Below are 19,937 nucleotides of genomic sequence, written 5' to 3'. Positions count from 1 at the left end.
TGCAGAGGTTGTTATAAGGCATTCTGGGGGGGATTCTATCTATATAGTGCACGAGGCAGGTTGAGGGAACAGTATAAAATAACTGCTGTAATGTAGGCATAGAGACTATCGGAGAAGGTTTCTTTTCATTTCCATAACTCAATCCACAATTGATCTGCCAATCAAACGTGACTTGACTCATCTTAAATGTTTACCCATTACCTTCTCTTGACCAGTGTTTATTTGTTTGAATGATATCTAAGGAACCAGTTTCCACAATAGCACATCAAATCTGATATTCAGCAGATTGTATTACAACATGCTAGTTATATTAGCAATGAGACAATAACAGGCCTACAATCAATTAGGAAAGGAAGTTTAATGTCCAGCTTATATTCACATATGCCACAAACAAATTGAAATCAATAATCAGCTTTGAAATAAAATGAGCTTCATGGACCTGAGTTGAGTATTGTTTATTTTGTTTGTTTGAAATATTAAAATATAAAAAGCCTTATTTCTTGCTGTTAAAATCACATTTACAATTTGTAATGTGGCTGAATTAAAAATGTTTTATCACAACATCAATCATGTGGATGTTGATTAAGAATGTAGATGTATTTTAAGCAAAATACATCCATTCTGTAAAGAAAAGTCACCATCATTTAGTCACTGCAATTATGGAATTCTAACAAGGCGTAATACCTCAGTACTCTACACAGGCTTAGAGACGTTTAGTTACGGTGTCTAAATTGCTCAATCAAAGCAACAGCCCTGTCGATTCCTTGCTTTCTGACATTGTTGTTGCTCTAGCTAACAGGGGCTAACCGATAGCAGGTGTTAGGCTGAAAGGTCAGTGGTTGTGAAAAAGAGCATTTTGAAAAAAAATATATATACCCATGAAAATTATACCTATGAAAAAAACATTAAAAATTTATTTTTTTAATTTTTTTGTATATTTCATACAATGAGTTTTGATTTCATGATATGGTTTGTATTTATTTAAAACTGAAGACTTTGGGCTTGTATAGTGTGTGTTTGGTTGGGGGCAAGGGTGTGAGACATGAGACAGAAAAAATTTGCATATGACTTGAAAACTGTGGCCGTATATTTTGTCATAGTAGCTGTTAGTGTTTTGTGGTCTAAATTGCTGCTTTAAAAAGGATGATTTCCTATTATAAGATCACTTAGAACAATAATGGACACTTGGAATATTTGGAGGTTAAGGTCATTGTTTACCTCAAAATGCTCAGCTACAGCATATTGGAATATGAAAATATATTGCAACATTAACAACTCTATATTTTTTCTAGACTTCAATAGCAACCCCAAAACTCAAGAAGTGTATCATGGCTTTACTACTGTAGCTAATCACATGTGCCCCTGAGCTCCAGTTGTGTTCATGGCCACGGTGACAGGGCAGTGAAAGTAGTCTGTCCACACAGCAGTGCACTGTGTGTTGGGCTGGAAGAAAAGGTAGTTAGGCTCATCTCCTTTAAATAACACTGGGAGGCCTCCTTGGGATGAAGTGGTGGCTTGTAGTATTGCTTGGTAGTGACTGTGCTATGAGAAACAGTTTATCACTCCCATTCAAACATATGGAGTTACTAATGAGATGAGTGCCTGCAGTGTTGTTCTTCTGTCCTGTGCAGTGCCATGCATATAGCTGGGAGGCGTTGTGTGTCTGGCTCTAGTGGATCCCATTGATAATGCCATTGTGCAGCGGCTGCTGGTCCTGGTTGTGTAGGACGGGCTTCACCTCCTCGTCCCTCAGCCGAGCGTTCTTCCTGATCTCCTCCAGGGAGTAGTCCTTCACCAGGCTGCCGTTCTCAAACACAGTCACCAGCAGGTCCTGAACACACACACACACACACACACACACACACACACACACACACACACACACACACACACACACACACACACACACACACACACACACACACACACACACACACACACACACACACACACACACACACACACACACACACACACACACACACACACACACACACACACACACACACACACACACACACACACACACACACACACACACACACACACACTTTTTTTTTATTGATAAAACGATTCAACACATCTTATTTAAAAAGGCAGTATATAAGAGTTCACAGACAAACATTAATTAAGTGGCATCACTGAGTATTCTCGCACTCTCGTTTCAGAAGGTCAAGCCCCTCGTCCTGCTGCTAATGGTAAATAAATGGACTTGACCTATATAGCTAATCAATCAGCCTCACCTCTTCAGGCTTGCCCGCCCCTCTCTCTATGGTCTCTATGCAGCCATCAGAGTTCCTCCTCAGTGAGAGTCGGCCCCTCTTTGATTCCTTGGATGGGTCAGTCACTGGCTGCTTGTACACGTCCATCTGGAACAACACATACAAGCAAAACTAGTTAAAAAACCCTCATAAGCACATTGCAAAGCAGTATCTATAAGGATTACTGCATCTGTACTGTATCTGTACCGTGAAACATAACAGTCCAATCAAGTGTTGAACAAATACGTTGTCAAATATGTCGTCATCCATTGCGTTACAAAACAAAACAATAACAGTAAGAGCAGTATGTCAAAGTTGAACTAGGATATTAGCTCTGTAAAGTCTACATACTTCAGTCTGACCCATGGTCAAATCTACCAAAGGTTGTAGAACTGCACATTTAGCTGGATGGTGACCACTGGTATTCAACATAACTGCATCAAAATATTACCTATCAATTACAACTGTGCTCATGTGGTAAAGGTTCACGTGTTTTTAAATCTGTTTAAAACACAACACACAGGCCATTTACAGAATACAGTACATTGCAACAGGTTTTTTTACCATCTGCAATCATTCAGGTTCAAAGTATAACACAGGAGCCAGTTTAAAGGCCGATGGCAGCCTTCATTAAGTCAATGACGGGTTTTTGTCCTTTTTAAACAGGCATCTCATATTAACAAAGAACATTGTTGAGAGTCAGTAAGTGACTTTTTCTAAAGCTCCAAACAATGCAGAATCCTTGGACTAACCCCCTTGCCGTTGGTCTCCACATAGCTGCACTTGAAGGCACAGCTGAGCGTGTCCCTGTTGATTTTCTGAAGCAGTGCACTGCCACACCCAAAGAAGACGTTCTCTGCACTCCAGCCTTCATCACTCAGCTTCTTAAGAATCTACACACAATATCAAAAGCACAATATGACAGACAGTTACTTAATGTCTAAGCAGGGCAATACACTTTGCTAAAGAGCAAGAGCCTCTAGTGTAGGCAGTGTATGAACATGTATGCCTGTATGTATAAACAAACAGTGGGGACATTTCATAGCAAAACAAGACATGAGTGGCTTTCAACAGAGCAGTAAGCACAGCCATGCCAGCCATTTTAATGCAAACTTTAACGGGTTATACACAATACACCTGGAGCTTATTGTCATAGTTAGGCTCATCATTGGAGGAACAGCTGTGAAAGCTCTAGGGATAAAGTCCCAGTTTAACATGAAGTGACCAGACAAGTTTTAACCCGGCCACAGTTACTACTAACAACTAATTCTCTATGCAATTTACTTGAGAAATGAAAACAAAACCTGCTCTTCCGGACTAAAGCTCCAGCTACCAGTGTAGTAGCAATGTGTCAAATATTAAAAGTTAGCAAAAGATTTAAGCAAAGTATCATCATAATAAACTAGAAATTATGCCAAAACTAGAAATATGCAACCAGTAATGACTTCAATTGAAGGCAAGTCTGTGTGATGTTATCATCTTAAAATCTTTCGGATAAAAAAAAAAAAAAAGGGAAAACTGCAAATAGAGGGAATACAAAAATTTAATTTAGTAGATAAGATGTATAAAGAAGAGAGTCCAGATGAACCCAGGCAAAGTGCAACAACAACTAAAGCTTTTCCTCACCTCTTCCACTGAGCTGAGGTCAATTCCATCTCCTTGAATAATGCGCAGGTAAGAAGGCAGCACCTTGTATCCCATGGAGTTCAGAGAACAGCCAAAACACTCCTCCAAAATCTTGATGACCTACAGCAGGTGGCATTTAGATGATTTCATTCTTTATTTTGATGAATACATTTAGGTATCAGCCATGTAATGTTGGAGTAGTCTGAACTTATTACAGTTCATGCATTGATTCAATTAGTAATGCATAGAAAAGAGAGGCAAACCAGTAAAAAAATCTAATTAGGACACCAGTTTATGATGGCTTCATAACTAGAGGGATTTTGAATATTAATAGTCTATGATAAAATAACTGAACTATGGATTGTAATTACCTATACTGGCTTATAAATAAGAAAAAAAGTGAAAAGGCAGAGTTGGGACAAAATCTTACATGTAACCACAAAAGATAGCCAAAAGTGTTGCCCTTCCTCGTGCTTACTATAGTAGGTTGGTTCACATTGCGCTATGTGAAGCACTTTGGAAAAGAACCGCTATATAAGTTCAGTCCATTTACAATACAAAATGAAGTGAAGATTTAAAAGTTGTATGTAACATGTCACCCTTAGATTTAATGTGTATTGTGTGGCCCACCCACTACTGACTAAATCCAGCTCTTTACCTCAATGAGAGTCTCTGCAGGGTCTCCAGAGTCGGGTCTGATGACCAGACATGAGTCCTGGCTGCGCTCCATCACTCTGTCTTTCAGCCGGTCTCCCCAGATGTGTTTACAGGCGTTGAAGATGTCGTAGCTGTCACTGACCACTGACACCGGCCCCGAGGAGAACTGCTCCAGGATGCGCTCAAAGGCCTCGGCCTCCCGGTGCCGCCCCCACGAGATGATGGTGCTGCAGGGGGACAACGACAAAGAGAGGCTCACATTGATTAGGATAAGGAATTCATTTTAGTATTTATTTGTACACCATATGTTACAATGTTTTTTTTTGCTCTCTGAAACTGTATTGTATATTTGTATTGCTTAATGTTATAATACATTTGTTTAATAAAATGTATATACAGGTCCTTCTCATATAATTAGCATATTGTGATAAAGTTGATTATTTTCCATAATGTAATGATAATAATTGAACTTTCATATATTTTAGATTCATTGCACACCAACTGAAATATTTCAGGTCTTTTGTTGTTTTAATACTGATGATTTTGGCATACAGCTCATGAAAACCCCAAATTCCTATCTCAAAAAATTAGCATATCATGAAAAGGTACTCTAAACGAGCTCTTAACCTAATCATCTGAATCAACTAATTAACTCTAAACACCTGCAAAAGATTCCTGAGGCTTTTAAAAACTCCCAGCCTGGTTCATTACTCAAAACCGCAATCATGGGTAAGACTGCCGACCTGACTGCTGTCCTGGAGGCCATCATTGACACCCTCAAGCAAGAGGGTAAGACACAGAAAGAAATTTCTGAGCGAATAGGCTGTTCCCAGAGTGCTGTATCAAGGCACCTCAGTGGGAAGTCTGTGGGAAGGAAAAAGTGTGGCAGAAAACGCTGCACAACCAGAAGAGGTGACCGGACCCTGAGGAGGATTGTGGAGAAGGGCCGATTCCAGACCTTGGGGGACCTGCGGAAGCAGTGGACTGAGTCTGGAGTAGAAACATCCAGAGCCACCGTGCACAGGCGTGTGCAGGAAATGGGCTACAGGTGCCGCATTCCCCAGGTCAAGCCACTTTTGAACCAGAAACAGCGGCAGAAGCACCTGACCTGGGCTACAGAGAAGCAGCACTGGACTGTTGCTCAGTGGTCCAAAGTACTTTTTTCGGATGAAAGCAAATTTTGAATGTCATTCGGAAATCAAGGTGCCAGGGTCTGGAGGAAGACTGGGGAGAAGGAAATGCCAAAATGCCTGAAGTCCAGTGTCAAGTACCCACAGTCAGTGATGGTCTGGGGTGCCATGTCAGCTGCTGGTGTTGGTCCACTGTGTTTTATCAAAGGCAGGGTCAATGCAGCTAGCTATCAGGAGATTTTGGAGCACTTCATGCTTCCATCTGCTGAAAAGCTTTATGGAGATGAAGATTTCATTTTTCAACAAGACCTGGCACCTGCTCACAGTGCCAAAACCACTGGTAAATGGTTTACTGACCATGGTATTACTGTGCTCAATTGGCCTGCCAACTCTCCTGACCTGAACCCCATAGAGAATCTGTGGGATATTGTGAAGAGGAAGTTGAGAGACACCAGACCCAACACTGTGGATGAGCTTAAGGCCGCTATCGAAGCATCCTGGGCCTCCATAACACCTCAGCAGTGCCACAGGCTGATTGCCTCCATGCCACGCCGCATTGAAGCAGTAATTTCTGCGAAAGGATTCCCGACCAAGTATTGAGTGCATAACTGAACATAATTATTTGAAGGTTGACTTTTTTGCATTAAAAACACTTTTCTTTTATTGGTCGGATGAAATATGCTAATTTTTTGAGATAGGAATGTGGGGTTTTCATGAGCTGTATGCCAAAATCATCAGTATTAAAACAAAAAAAGACCTGAAATATTTCAGTTGGTGTGCAATGAATCTAAAATATATGAAAGTTCAATTATTATCATTACATTATGGAAAATAATCAACTTTATCACAATATGCTAATTATATGAGAAGGACCTGTATATAAAAAATGTATACAAAAAAAAATTTAAAAAAAAATTGAAGGGAGGCTCACAATCTACAGCTGCACTGAATATTACCCCTGATGGTGGAAGACTTTCCTCACAGTTCATTGGTTGATCAGATGTGCAGATTAGTGACATCATCCGATATTAAAAAGCCAAAATAAATTTAAAAAAGGTGATTTATTTACAGGCTAATGAATGATCAATCTACTTATCTGCAGGGTTCCCACACATTTTTACCACTTTTTCATGAAACTGTACCCAATGTCCATGTCCTTATTTAGGCCTGTGACACAATCATACAGTTCAATAATGAAACTTTTACTGCATTTATCTTGAGCCATGTGTTATATTTCTCATTTACAAGCCTTTAAACATGTACTTCCAAGGCATTGTGGGTACGCGAAAAAAAGCAACATTTTGAACAATAGTAGTTCAAGGGACGATTTCACATGACGTCGGACATAAACACATTTTAAACACTAGCGGTAATGAGTGTTAATTCGAAACATTTCGTAAAACATTCAGTTAATTACAAACCATTCCCAGGTCTGGTTCAAATTTCATAACTTCTCCAGGAATTTCATGACCGTGGGCCCATGACCCTGTATCTGTGATCTGTGTGTGTGTGGCTGCGTGCATGCATGCCTGTGTGTGTGTTGTACCTGTGCTCTGCTGCAGGAATGGAGAAGCCGGCCATGGGGCAGCTGTAGTAGCGCTGAGCCATCAGCAGCCCAGCCACAGTGTCTGTGCTGCAGAAGTTAACCAGGTGAGCTGCTCCACCTAATGCTGCAGACTGGAGAGGACACATGGGATTTCTTTCAGATGGTTTTGAGTTCAGTTTCAAAAGCACACTTTTAAAAAGGATCATAATTCAGCTAACACAACACTACCATTGACTTGATTCCGTTAGTGAAACCGATTTATTCAGCATATTCAATTCAGCTTGAGACATTATGTTAAAGACGTGTTCCTTTGTGCACTGATACAGAGACAAAGACAGACATTAGGTTAACGCTACACTAGACACCAGGGGCCTCATTTATAAAGGTGTGCGTAGAAACCTTCCCAAAACATTGCGTTTGGACAAAGCCAAGAATGTGCTGCGCAAAAAAAAAGTTGAGATTTATAAAACTGAGCTGCGCACAGTTGCACGCAATCTTCCCTTTATAATTACCCACCTGCGGTGAATTGTGCGCGGACGATCTCCGCCCGGTGTCATCCCACTACACCTCCCAGTTTCATCCCACAATCTACCATACATGGCGAATGCTAAATAACTCCTGAATATGATGACGCACTTAATAAGCACTGCATTTTGACTGACATGAGGAAAAAAGGGAGGCAACCGGCCGCAAAGAAAGCGACTGGGAAGGAAGAAAGCCCGTGCCATGCGTCGCTGTAACTGCCTCACAAACACAAACGCGCGCGCTGATCACACATCATGATTGGCACAGTCGTTATAGTCTTTGTTAAGCTGTTTTGCCCAACTTTGTACTGTATGAAATATCACGTATTAACGAACCTGTAGGACTAGCCTATATGTAGGCCTATATAAAATGTGTTGTGAGAAGTTAAATAATGCATTAGCCTGTAGTCTATTCCAAAGCATTGTTTCCCTTCAGTGAGATCAACACATTTCCAACAACGTCAGATTATAGTTTACACTTTGAGGGTTAGTTGTTATGGGAAAGAGATGCATAAAATAATTTGCTAAATTCATAATATGATTTTATCTAACGAAATATATAGTTTTAATTAATATGGTTAGCCTTAACTTTGTACAAAACTACTTTTTACACACAGGCTAAAATATAGACTATTTGCTCTCCCGCTGGCCACTCACGGACACACCTCCCGACGTATATGATATTATTATAGAGTAGAACCATAAGATTCAATTTAAAAATATAACCAAAATATGTATAGAACTACTTGATAAGTAAATCAACCTACATCATTACTGCATGCCATAGACAACAGTAGCCTATATTCGCAACAATAGGTACGCACATACAATTGATGAAATATATTGGGTGCCATGCATTTCACAAGGATGTGTGTGTTTTTCCGATGACATAGCTTTATTTCGTGGTGTTGCCATTGAGTGTCGCTGATTCCCCGAGTCAGGAAAACCTTGCAGAAGCTCTACGCATGGTCAACAGTTGGCGTGGGAAGACGCACACTTCTCCGCAAAGAATTATTTTATAAATACCACCGGTTTGCGAGCGCACATTTCACCGCACATTCTGCCTGTCTACGCAAGGTTTTTGTGCGTAGCAAGTTTTATAAATGAGGCCCCAGGCTTCCCCCTCATGTTATCATAAACACACAATGATGCATCAACCTCTCAAACCTTTCAAAAGTGAGAACTATGTAACATTCCTTTTAAAAAAAATCCTCTTTTTATAAAAAAGCTTTCTTCAAATCAGTGGCAGTGGTGGACACCAGACACACACACACACACACACACACACACACACACACACACACACACACACACACACACACACACACACACACACACACACACACACACACACACACACACACACACACACACACACACACACACACACACACACACACACACACACACACACACACACACACACACACACACACACACACACACACACACACACACACAAAGCAGTACAAACCAGTTGATAAAAATAGAATTTCAAGGAATTTTGCAGATTTTCCTAGCTTTAGCCACAGCGGCATTTCTGTTACATAACTTACTTAAGTAAGTCAATTTAGTCAAAGTGTTGCTGACCTCCTGTGAGGACACTCCTCTGTAGCCAAAGTCATGCAGTTTGAGGTCCAGACCCTCTAGGCTGCCCGACGTGGCCTTCAGGTGCTTGGCCAGGATCTTCTTAAACTCCCTGGATATGGTGGCTACTGTGATGGGGTACCACATCTGGACCAGCATAGTCTACAACACACCGCAGGAGGGGAGGGGTTAACAGTACAACAGCTATTGAATGACGGAGAGAGAGAGAGTGCAATTGGAGTGTGGTTGTGATGTTGTAACGCCTGTAAGTTTTCCATCAATTTAAGACTTCCAGTTATAGCAATAGCTTATAGAAATACTCTGCAAAATTGGTTAACATTAGGCAACTTTCTGTGTAAGTACGACATAAGCATGGAGCCTAAACATTATGGATGCATGAAAACATCACAAAGGGATCCTAATTATATACACACCACAGTGATGCAAGGCTAAGGAAAATGCCTTTTTCCCCCATTGTTAGTGTGTAAACATCTTTTTTGGTTGAGATTCAAAGGAGCACAAAAATCTAAAAGGGGCATTAATGAGATGGCTTCTCCTGTTCTAATAAATGACTGCCAGTGACATTAACACCATGCACATTTGTGGTACAGCATATGGACTAAGTTATCTGATATGTGCCAGTTCTAACCCTTGATCAAGTTTACCTCGATGTAGTTGGTGAGCCAGTAGAAGTCGGGGTCTGTGTTTTCCACAGTGAAGAGCACATTGCCTCTTGGTACGATCCTCCCCTCAGGGACAGCTTTGATCCGGATAGGGAGACGGCCATTATGTTTCTGACACAGTAACAAGCACATTTACTTTAGGTTAGATACATGATGAATGTGTGTCTCTCTCTCTCTCTGTGAATTTACACACACACACACACGCACGCACACGCACACACACACGCGCACACACACGTTCTCTGTACCTCAAGCAGTTTCCTCCAGCCTTCTTCATCAAACACATTCTGTTTAAAGTGCATCTGGTAGAAGAGCTTGGCTTCCTCAATCTTCTCCGCTGTGACCACTGGGCCTAGTAGAGTGAACAACACACACACACACACACACACACACACACAGTTGCAATCTCACTCACATGCAGAAAAATACAAAAACGACTGACTCAATATTAGAAAAACCTGCCTATTGCCCCAATCAAATGGTCATCATAGTTGCATGAATGTGTATAAGCACGTTTAATATTTTTTTTCTCTCCAAATAACACACACACATCCATTAATCCGTTATTTTAACTATTAGCTATTTTAAAAGTGAATGGAATATTTCTCCTGTGTGTTGTTATCAGTATTGCTGCTGGATGGTGGCATTAGCACACAATTCTATTTTTTTTTTCTCTATTTGGTTGAGTCAATTTATTTTTCTAAGATCCTATGAGATGAAGTGATGCATGTACCTGTGAGGTACTTCTTCAGCAAATACTGCAGACCAAAGAACACCACTTCATTCCACTGGGAGCCATTCTTGCGTCGGCATTCAAAGTACGAGTAGATTTTGTTGATGTTGGGAGGATACTGTTTGTAGTGTGTGATCTGAAAAGACAAGAAAACAAGTTTTGACATTTAAAAAAGCAAATACATATTTGAGGGAAACCATGAAGTGCCCTTGACGGTCATGTATTTATTTGATTCTAAAATAAAATAAAATACAAATGTAATACAATTTATACAAAGAAATATGCTAAGTGCTGCACCCTCTTATCTGCTAACCCCAGGACTTTCAGATGAGCCTAAATCAGTTTAAATGTGATTGTGATTGCACTTTGGAGGAATACCCCTGGCTGTGGCTGCTCTCAACTTGTTTTCAGGGGGGTTGTTGGAGCTAATAAAAAGGGCCGCTGCTTGGTTGGTCAGCATCAAGACCTTTGCCATTTGGCGGCTGTACAAACCTTAAATGACATCTCACGCTGACTAAGCCATCAATCACCATGACTTGCACTTCAGAAAGTATAGTATGTCTGGGATCATGAAACTAGAGTCCAGGGATTCCTCCTGAAAGGTTCTGGCCTTCAATGGTCTCCAGGGAAGTAGTAAATGATCTTAGCAAAGTTATTCCCCTTGAGCTTAGCACTTCAAAATACATGAATAGTGACGGTTTCAACTCAAATATGTCTATTTTACTTAAAGACATATGAACAAAATATAGATTTTTTTTCTTTTTGTCTATGAAGATTCTCTGTTATTCCTAGAACATGTTTTCTATTCATATAGTAGGCCTATTTGTCATTATGTATCTGAATTTGAAGTCATTCTCCAGGTGCCTTTTACTTAGTAGGCCACTTTTAGATTCACTGTAGGCCTACTAACCTTCACACACAAAACATACTGTAATTCACTGAGATTTCCCAAAAAAAGGATATGCTCCTACACACCTGGATCAAGACTGCTATTTATTTGAAACATTTATAACACTTGTGGTTTACTGGATTAAGCCATGATTAAATGCCTGCTCCAGGCTTATCAACAATATACAATAAAAGCAATACATTTCGTAAACGGCTGCTGCTTCAGGCTATACTTTCGGTTTGTACACAGTTATCATGCACGCTATCACGTAGCCACATTCAATTGACCAATACCGAAACCGAAACGGCTAGCGTTATTTGTAGTGTGGTGGTAACTATAGTATTATAGATAATAATAGTAGTTTGGTGAGAAAGCCTATACTGAATGGGGTGTATAGCTAGCTGTAGCCTATCAAATATAAACTGCATCTATTTCATTTTAAACGGAAGTAGCTCGAAATAAAACAAAGGGACCGAAGGACACAGAGAGAAAGAACGGGGTCCACTCACCTTGTAAGAATCCGTCGCAAGCAAGAAATTAAAATCGTGTGTTGCCATTGTTGTTGTGACAGAATGAATTAACGTAAATGTCACTTCAGTTTCCGTGTCTTCCTCACATAACAAGAGAGCCACTAGTAAACTTGATCACACGGCAGAGTAAATAAGCCCTCAACGACGAATTCCTGTGATTTTAACCGCTTTATTTTTCCAGTCAGCTCTCATTCAGAGGTTACAACTAGTGAAATAACGAAAGCACTGGTCGGACACAGTGAAGGTTGGGGGTTGTTGTAAAGGGGCGTGTTTATGTACGCATGGCCACGCGCACGTCCTCCCACCGCTTTCCTTACCTGCTACGTCATGCTGCATTCAGGTACATATAGGATTTTTTTATTTTTTTATTTTGGACGGTAGACCACCTACGCTTGTTTTAGCCATCTTCAACAATTCTTATCATTTCATATTTCATGATACTGAACAGGGACAATGCACGTTTTGAGAGCTATTGAGGCTGAGGACGTAGGCAACATAAGACCAAGGACCCTTGCCCTAGTTGCCCACTGGCACTAACTTCTCTGCAACTTAGAGAGTATCCTGACCTGCTGCATCACCGCCTGGTACGGAAGCTGCTCCGCCCTTCTTCAACTGTTGAGATAGGCAAGAATATTGCAACTTTTCATTGCACATATGATATCTTGTTCTTGTTTTCGTATGGAAAAGTATGATATTTTGAATAAGACAGGCAAGGTAACAAGTGACCTTTAATATTAAGGTAGAATCACTAAAAGTGTTGTATTCAAGTTTTTATCCTGAAATATATACATAATTGTGAATTCCTAAATAGTACAGGCATTTTGTGAGAAAATATGAGTGGACCTCTCAAAAATTGCAACAGAAACCATTTCAACTGCTTTTGACTCATGAATATGTAATTAATAACATACTAAAAGTCTTAACCCATTGATGACGGCTGCTGCGCGATGCCACATTGGCTCTCCTGCCTGATGCTGTGTCGCGCAGCATTATTACTTTATCTAATTTTCATGGCATTCCCAGCATAGAATGCACTGTCATTGGTTCAAATACACATGAGGTGGGTTTTGTTGATTTTTTAAGACCACGTGACCACCCAAAAGTTGTGTGGTTTGCCGAAAATCACGTCAATCAAAAAAATAAAAAATAAAAAAATAAAACAAAATAATAAAAAAAATACGCCAGCTATGTCGGCGACAGAACAGTTAGTGGCGTTTGGTGCGCAGAATCAAGGTCTACTATAGACTACTGACGAAAATCACACAACACATTGCATCTATTTATTAACAATATTTAATAATTTTCTAATTCATCTAATTTTGACGATTTTTTGAAATATTTGTTGGTTTGTAAGCGCTAAGGGAGCATGTTTAAATAAAACCTGTGAACCTTAACTTTTAAATGTATTTTTTTCATGTTTCTATGTGCTACACAGGCTTAGATATTAAGGTTTTGGTAGACTTGACAATTCGTACTATTTTTTCAGAAAACCCTCAGGCATTAAGGACATGCATCCTAGATTGCCATAGTCATCAATGGGTTAAGGAATTCAAGTGGTGGAAAGTTATTTTCTAAGGGGTTTCTTAACCATACCTTTATGTCAATTTTCGGCTTCCTAAAGTACTGTTTTATGGTAGAGGGGATATGTGCAAAATTGTTAACCTTTTCAGAAAAGCTTGAAACTTGGTTCACTTATACAGTTTGGGGCTCTGAACATTTTCAGATATTAAGCCATTGCAAAATTGAATCATGGTTGCCATGGAGACCATTTTACTTTCCGCCATAGCCTAATTATGCATTTTTCATCATAACTCCTGAACCAAACATAATACCACATAACTAGTGATGTTTATCCCTATGTTTTCATGGTCAGGGATTACTATGATACCACATACAACATCAGAAACAGTGAAGGTCAATAGTTAAGGGTGAATCCAATGTTAATTTCAATTTATTTATACATTCTTTTCTGATATCCACAGAAATCGTTCATTACTGTCCATATCAACTGACAACTTTGTTTAACAAGAGATATGGTACAATGCATGTGCAAATAAATGATTAACTATGAAGTCATAATATTCATTTGATTTCATTTTCTTGCCATAAATGTATTAAATGTTTTCAAGATAACAATGTCAAGTTATTTTTGGGTAATTTTTGCCTTTATTAGTTAGAGAGAGAGATCAGAACCATATGACCCGACAGCAGACCTGGAACTCATATGGAAAACTGCCATCCTGTTTGTCTCATAAAGGCCAGCATGGTCTAGTATGATGCAATTTGCACAGCATGGCAATCATCCGGGGAAAACATCCTTTGTGTTTGCCCCATTGGTTGATATGAGACGTGAACCATGAAGACGTGAAGCATTTTCTTATGAAAGCAGCTGAGCCAGAGGTTAGTGACTTGGGGGCTTCCACACTGATATGAGTTGTTGGGGTCCATTGGGCATGTTATGGTTGATGCTGGGAAGAGGAAGTGATAATGATTTTCTATGCAGCCGTTGTGCACATTATGACAGGGAAGATGTTTGGATGGGATTTGCATTGAAAGAGTCCTTAATTGCCTGATTCTGCCTGATGCACTTGTTGTAACTCCCCATTAGCTGCAAGGAGATCCAAAATACTATGATGAAGAGATGTCATCAGCAGATGATACCTGCTGGAGATTGTTTATAAAACTCTGGTGTCAATTAAGTTGCTGCAATATATGCAAAGCTGATAGTCGATGTCTGCAGAGAAGGCTTGCCATTCTGATGTGATTCTCAGAACAAGATGACTTCTCAAATGCAAAACTGAATCCTTAAAATCCATTGGTAGACATATTTTGCAAGTTTCTGAGAATTGGGAACTTCACCTTGAAACAATATCAGAAATGCTTCCTTTCATGGCAGTATCAGGGCATAATCTCTACACAAAATCAGCTCACATCTACAGTATGTGCAGACATGGCAGCCCATAAGGGGTAGAAAGTGTGAAAGCTTTCTAGGGCCCAGCCACTTGGGGGGCCCATGGTCTTTGGAAGCCAAGAACCTACCTAGATAACCTTTATTTTTAGATATTTATCTCAATATCTATTCAAAGTTGGGTGTTTACACAGAGCCGCGGCTCCGCTTAAGGCCATTTAAAAAGCAGTAGAAAAGCTACTTGTGTCTGGGTGTGGATGTGAAAAGTATTTGGACCCCATGAAAAAACAGGTTGGGTACCTTTTGTAGTTCTTCTACATTCTTATAAATAGTATAGGCTAGTTACTCTGTCATTGTCCTGAGTCTACAAACAGGTTTAAATTCTCTCTCCCCATAACGTAAATTTTTGTGAAAAAGAATATCCCTTTGGGGACTATAACTTCTAAAGGCTTTGACATAAGTCTTCAGGTTGACACGGCCAGCCAGGTCTGACCAGTTTTTCAGAAACCTGGCCAATTGACCAACCAGCCGAGTGATACCACAATGAAGCTGACGAGCAGCATCATCCTGTTTTAATCATTGTAACCACCAAAGTCCTGCTTTCTGTATTGTTTCTAAAAATTAAAAATTAAAATAGACCTTAAAAAGTTCTTAACGCAAAGAAAGATACAAGGCTCAAAGAAGTTGGAAATAACTGAAGGAAAAGATTTGTGTTCAAAGATTAAGAACTTTTTTGTAATGATTTCAGTAATGTTTTCAGTAATTTTGCAGTGATGAGAGCAGAATGAACTAAGCCTAAATGTTGCAACCAAATATAGGCCAACTTTATAGTTTTGAAGGGTAGGTTGGTTTGGTTATTCATGTAGAGAATCGCCTTTTTTCTTTTTTGTGTGAAGAATTTGTTGTTGATGTTAACGTTATTTATTTCAACAATACCACCAAAATATTTCAAATGATTTATTGTCATGTGCAGAAATACAAAAGAGTGCAATATTTGGTGCAGTCAATTAGTGTAAATGTATCTTATACCAGAAACTAGTAGCATAGAAAACGTGCAAATTGTGAAAAAACTTTTAGATTGCTTTAGTGGATACTAAAGAAGAACAATGTCTCTGTGTGAACTGATTATTTTGTAGAGATCTGCTGATCTGTTAAACAATTGTGTGAGTGGGTATTCAAAATAAATTGGTAGGTATGCTGGGCTAAGTCAGAAATGTACGTGCTACTATTGTAAAATAATATGCCCTTGCTCCCCCAACTGTCCCTGCAAATCCCTGGTTGATAAGATGCAGTCATATGAAAAAGTTTGGGAACCCCTCTCAGCCGGCATTATAATTGACTCTGCTTTCACACAAAAAAGATAAAAGTGGTATGTCTTTAATTTACCAGGAACAGCTAAGTACTGGGATGTTTTCCAAACAAAGATTTTTTGAAAAGCAGTTGTAGTGTATTTTGTTATGACACATTCTAAGATTACTGTAGTGTATTATGTTACTATACATTTTATACGTCTACTGCTACAGAGGAGACAAAGACCGTCAGCCTCATCTGGCAGGGGGCAAAGTCAGGGATGTCAGCTGCTTGAGTGAGGAAACCCTCAAGGCTGATCTGTAGATCATTCAAATTTCACACAAAGGTGAATGTCTTGTGAGTTAATCAAAGACAGTCTGGCTAAGAGTTAACAGTAGTTTATTGACCCTGATCATCATCATCATCATCAGCATTGTCTTAAAAGTAGCTGAATCAGACTTCTTGGCCAACGTGACATATCGACTCTAGGTGATGACTAAATTCAGGATGTCCTCTGGGGGCCAGAGGTTGCCCTCTGACCATTAGGGTGGAGCTAGTTAGGGTACACCAATTAGGTGTTAGGAGGAGCAGGGCGTACTGTCCTGAAGAACCAATCAGATCACTTAGATTGACAGGTTAAAACCGGCCACAATTCTGGAAAAAGTCGGGTCTCTCTAGCAAAGGAACTTCTTCATAGATTTGGCTACAAACACTTTAAATTCTTTTTGGCTTCGTTTTGACTGCAGGATGAGTTTTGTTGTAAATAAAATAATTGTTCCTGAGACCTCCTCATCTGCATTCAACTGTGTCTTCTTCCATCAACTAACTACCAACGCCGACTTTCTGAGTAAAGGACCAAGAAAATATACTACACAGTATTTAGTTTTATGAAATTAAATAAAATGTGAAAAACTGGCTGTGCAAAAATATGGGAACCCTTGTGGTCTTGCTGATTTTAATGCATGTAACAGCATGTAAAACTGAGGACTTTAAACACAAAATTGGTTGGATTATGTTGTTAAGCCTTGAACCTCATATAAAGGTCTGTTTAATCATGATAAAAGGTATTTTAGGTGCCTAAATGCAAGTTCTACTTCTCTTTGACTCTCTGCAGAAGTGAGACAGAATGCGATCATCAAAACAGCTCCCAAAAGATCTTAAAAACAAAGATTATGCATTTTCGTGGTTTAGGGGAAGGCTACAAGAAGCTTTCCCAAAGGTTTCAATTGTCAATTTCTACTGTAAGGAACGTTGTCAGGGAATGGAAGGACACAGGCACAGTTGCAGTTAAACCCAGGTCTAGCAGACCAAGAAAAGTACAAGAGCGGCATATGCGGCGGATTGTGAGAATGGTTGCACACAACCCAAAGATCACCTCCAAAGACCTGCAAGAACATCTGGCTGCAGATTGTGTATCTGTACATGGTTCTACAATTCAGTGCAATTTGCACCAAAACATCTGTATGGCCGGGTGATGAGAAGGAAGCCCTTTCTGCGCCCACGCCACAGATACAGTGACCATCTGCCAGTATTTCTTGTGTACAATAACAACTACAAGAGGGAAAAAAGGGAAAAACGGGAGAGTACATTCAAGTACAGAAGAGTACGGACAGAAGAGGCAATAAACACTTTAAAAAATGAATTATTAAATCAAAATTGGGAACCATTATATAAAGAAGAAAATATTGATAAAGGTTATGAAATATTCTTGGGGATATTTAAATTGTTGTATGATAAATATTGCCCAATAAAAGAAATTAAAATTAAATTAAAATATTCAGATAGTCCATGGATAACTAAGGGATTACAAAATGCCTGCAAAAAGAAAAATACACTATATAAAGAATTTATAAAGCTTAGAACCAAAGATGCTGAACAAAAATATAAGAAATATAAAAATAAACTAACTAACATTATGAGAATTAGTAAGAAAGAATATTATAGAAAATTAATAGATAATAATAAAAACAATATTAAAGGTCTATGGAAGATACTGAATAATGTTATTGGAAATGGTTCTAGACAAGTTAATTATCCGCATGAGTTTATTGAAAATGATATGACTATTGATAATATGGATGATGCAGTAAATGGCTTCAACCAATATTTTGTAAATGTTGGACCAATACTGGCTGAAAAAATACCTGTTCCTGTGAGATCTGATGACAGGATTAATGATCTCATAGACATTAATCCAAAATCAATGTTTCTAACAGCAGTGGAAGAGAGTGAAATTATAGAGATTGTCAATAAATGCAAAAATAAAACTTCTACTGACTATAGTGACATTGATATGAGAATAGTCAAAGAGGTAATTCACGGAATTTCGAAGCCATTAACGCACATCTGTAATTTATCATTTAAAACTGGTAAATTCCCAAGAAAAATGAAAATTGCAAAAGTCATACCGCTGTACAAAACTGGAGACAAACACCACTTCACAAACTACAGGCCTATTTCACTGCTTCCTCAATTCTCAAAAATCTTAGAAAAAGTATTTGCTGCTAGACTTAATAAATTCATCAATAAACACAATTTACTAACTGACAGCCAATACGGCTTCAGACCCAACCGATCCACTTCATTAGCAGTCATTGAGCTAATTGAAAAGATTACAAATTCCCTGGACCAAAAGAAATATGCAGCTGGTGTTTTTATTGATCTCAAAAAAGCATTTGATACCATAAATCATGATATATTAATTAATAAATTAGAACGGTATGGTATCAGGGGGGTTGTATTAAACTGGCTGAAGAGCTATCTACAGAACAGGCAACAGTTTGTGAAGATGGGTGAATACGTGTCAGCTTGTTTGGACATTGCTTGTGGGGTCCCCCAGGGGTCAGTGTTAGGGCCAATTCTTTTTATTCTCTACATAAATGACATATGTAAAACATCAAATATTTTACAATTTGTGTTATTTGCAGATGACACAAATATTTTTGTACGGGAGAGGACTTGCAGCAGCTTCTGGAGTCAATTACATCTGAAATGAGCAAATTAAAAAGGTGGTTTGACAATAATAAATTATCATTGAATTTAAGCAAAACAAAAATCATGTTGTTTGGAAATTGTAATTTAAATAGTGATGTAAATGTCAAGATAGATGGTGTTAATATTGAAAGAGTGTATGTAAATAAATTCCTGGGTGTGACAATAGATCACAAGCTATGCTGGAAACCTCACATAAAACATGTTAAATCTAAACTGTCACGAAGCATCTCAGTCCTGGGTAAAGCAAAGCATATATTGGATCACAAATCATTGCATACTCTTTACTGCTCAATGATCTTACCTTATTTAAATTACTGTGTGGAGGTCTGGGGGACCACTTACAAAAGCTCACTGCAACCACTAGTCACACTTCAAAAACGAGCCATAAGAATAATCAATAAAGCTGGATATTATGATCACACCAACCTCCTCTTTTCATATTCCCGTATCATAAAGTTCAATGACCTGGTTGAATATCAAGTTGCACAAATCATGTTCAAAGCTAGAAATAAACTGCTACCAGGTAACATACAAAAACTTTTCTTTGACCGAGAGGGGGGTTACAATTTGAGGCAACAG

General features: G+C 39.0%; 1 protein-coding gene across 1 annotated transcript; it reads right to left on the bottom strand.

Moving 5' to 3' along the window:
• Nucleotides 1–434: 434 nt before the first annotated feature.
• nampt2 (nicotinamide phosphoribosyltransferase 2) lies at nt 435–12,381 on the bottom strand. The gene is made up of 11 exons (XM_080026735.1): nt 12,146–12,381; nt 10,748–10,883; nt 10,263–10,366; nt 9,997–10,125; nt 9,335–9,493; nt 7,221–7,351; nt 4,546–4,771; nt 3,888–4,007; nt 3,014–3,154; nt 2,244–2,369; nt 435–1,831 (listed from the first exon to the last, which is right to left on the bottom strand). The coding sequence occupies exons 1-11, from the start codon at nt 12,191–12,193 to the stop codon at nt 1,670–1,672; spliced, it is 1,482 nt and encodes a 493-aa protein (XP_079882861.1). The 5' UTR covers nt 12,194–12,381; the 3' UTR covers nt 435–1,669.
• Nucleotides 12,382–19,937: the final 7,556 nt, after the last annotated feature.

This window comes from Ammodytes marinus (genome assembly GCF_949987685.1).
Source record: "Ammodytes marinus genome assembly, chromosome: 4".
In the NCBI taxonomy this organism is placed as follows: Eukaryota; Metazoa; Chordata; class Actinopteri; order Uranoscopiformes; family Ammodytidae; genus Ammodytes; species Ammodytes marinus.
The sequence above is the reverse complement of the archived record's forward strand: the minus strand, read 5'-3'. Positions and strand labels throughout refer to the sequence as shown.

Excerpts from the sequence above, each read along its gene's own strand:
- nampt2 (XM_080026735.1), bottom strand. The coding sequence starts at position 12,193 with ATGGCAACACACGATTTTAATTTCTTGCTTGCGACGGATTCTTACAAG. Across the intron at positions 10,884-12,145 it reads TTGCGACGGATTCTTACAAG|ATCACACACTACAAACAGTA; the intron begins GTGAGTGGACCC and ends TTGTCTTTTCAG. Across the intron at positions 4,772-7,220 it reads ATTCCTGCAGCAGAGCACAG|CACCATCATCTCGTGGGGGC; the intron begins GTACAACACACA and ends GTCCCCCTGCAG.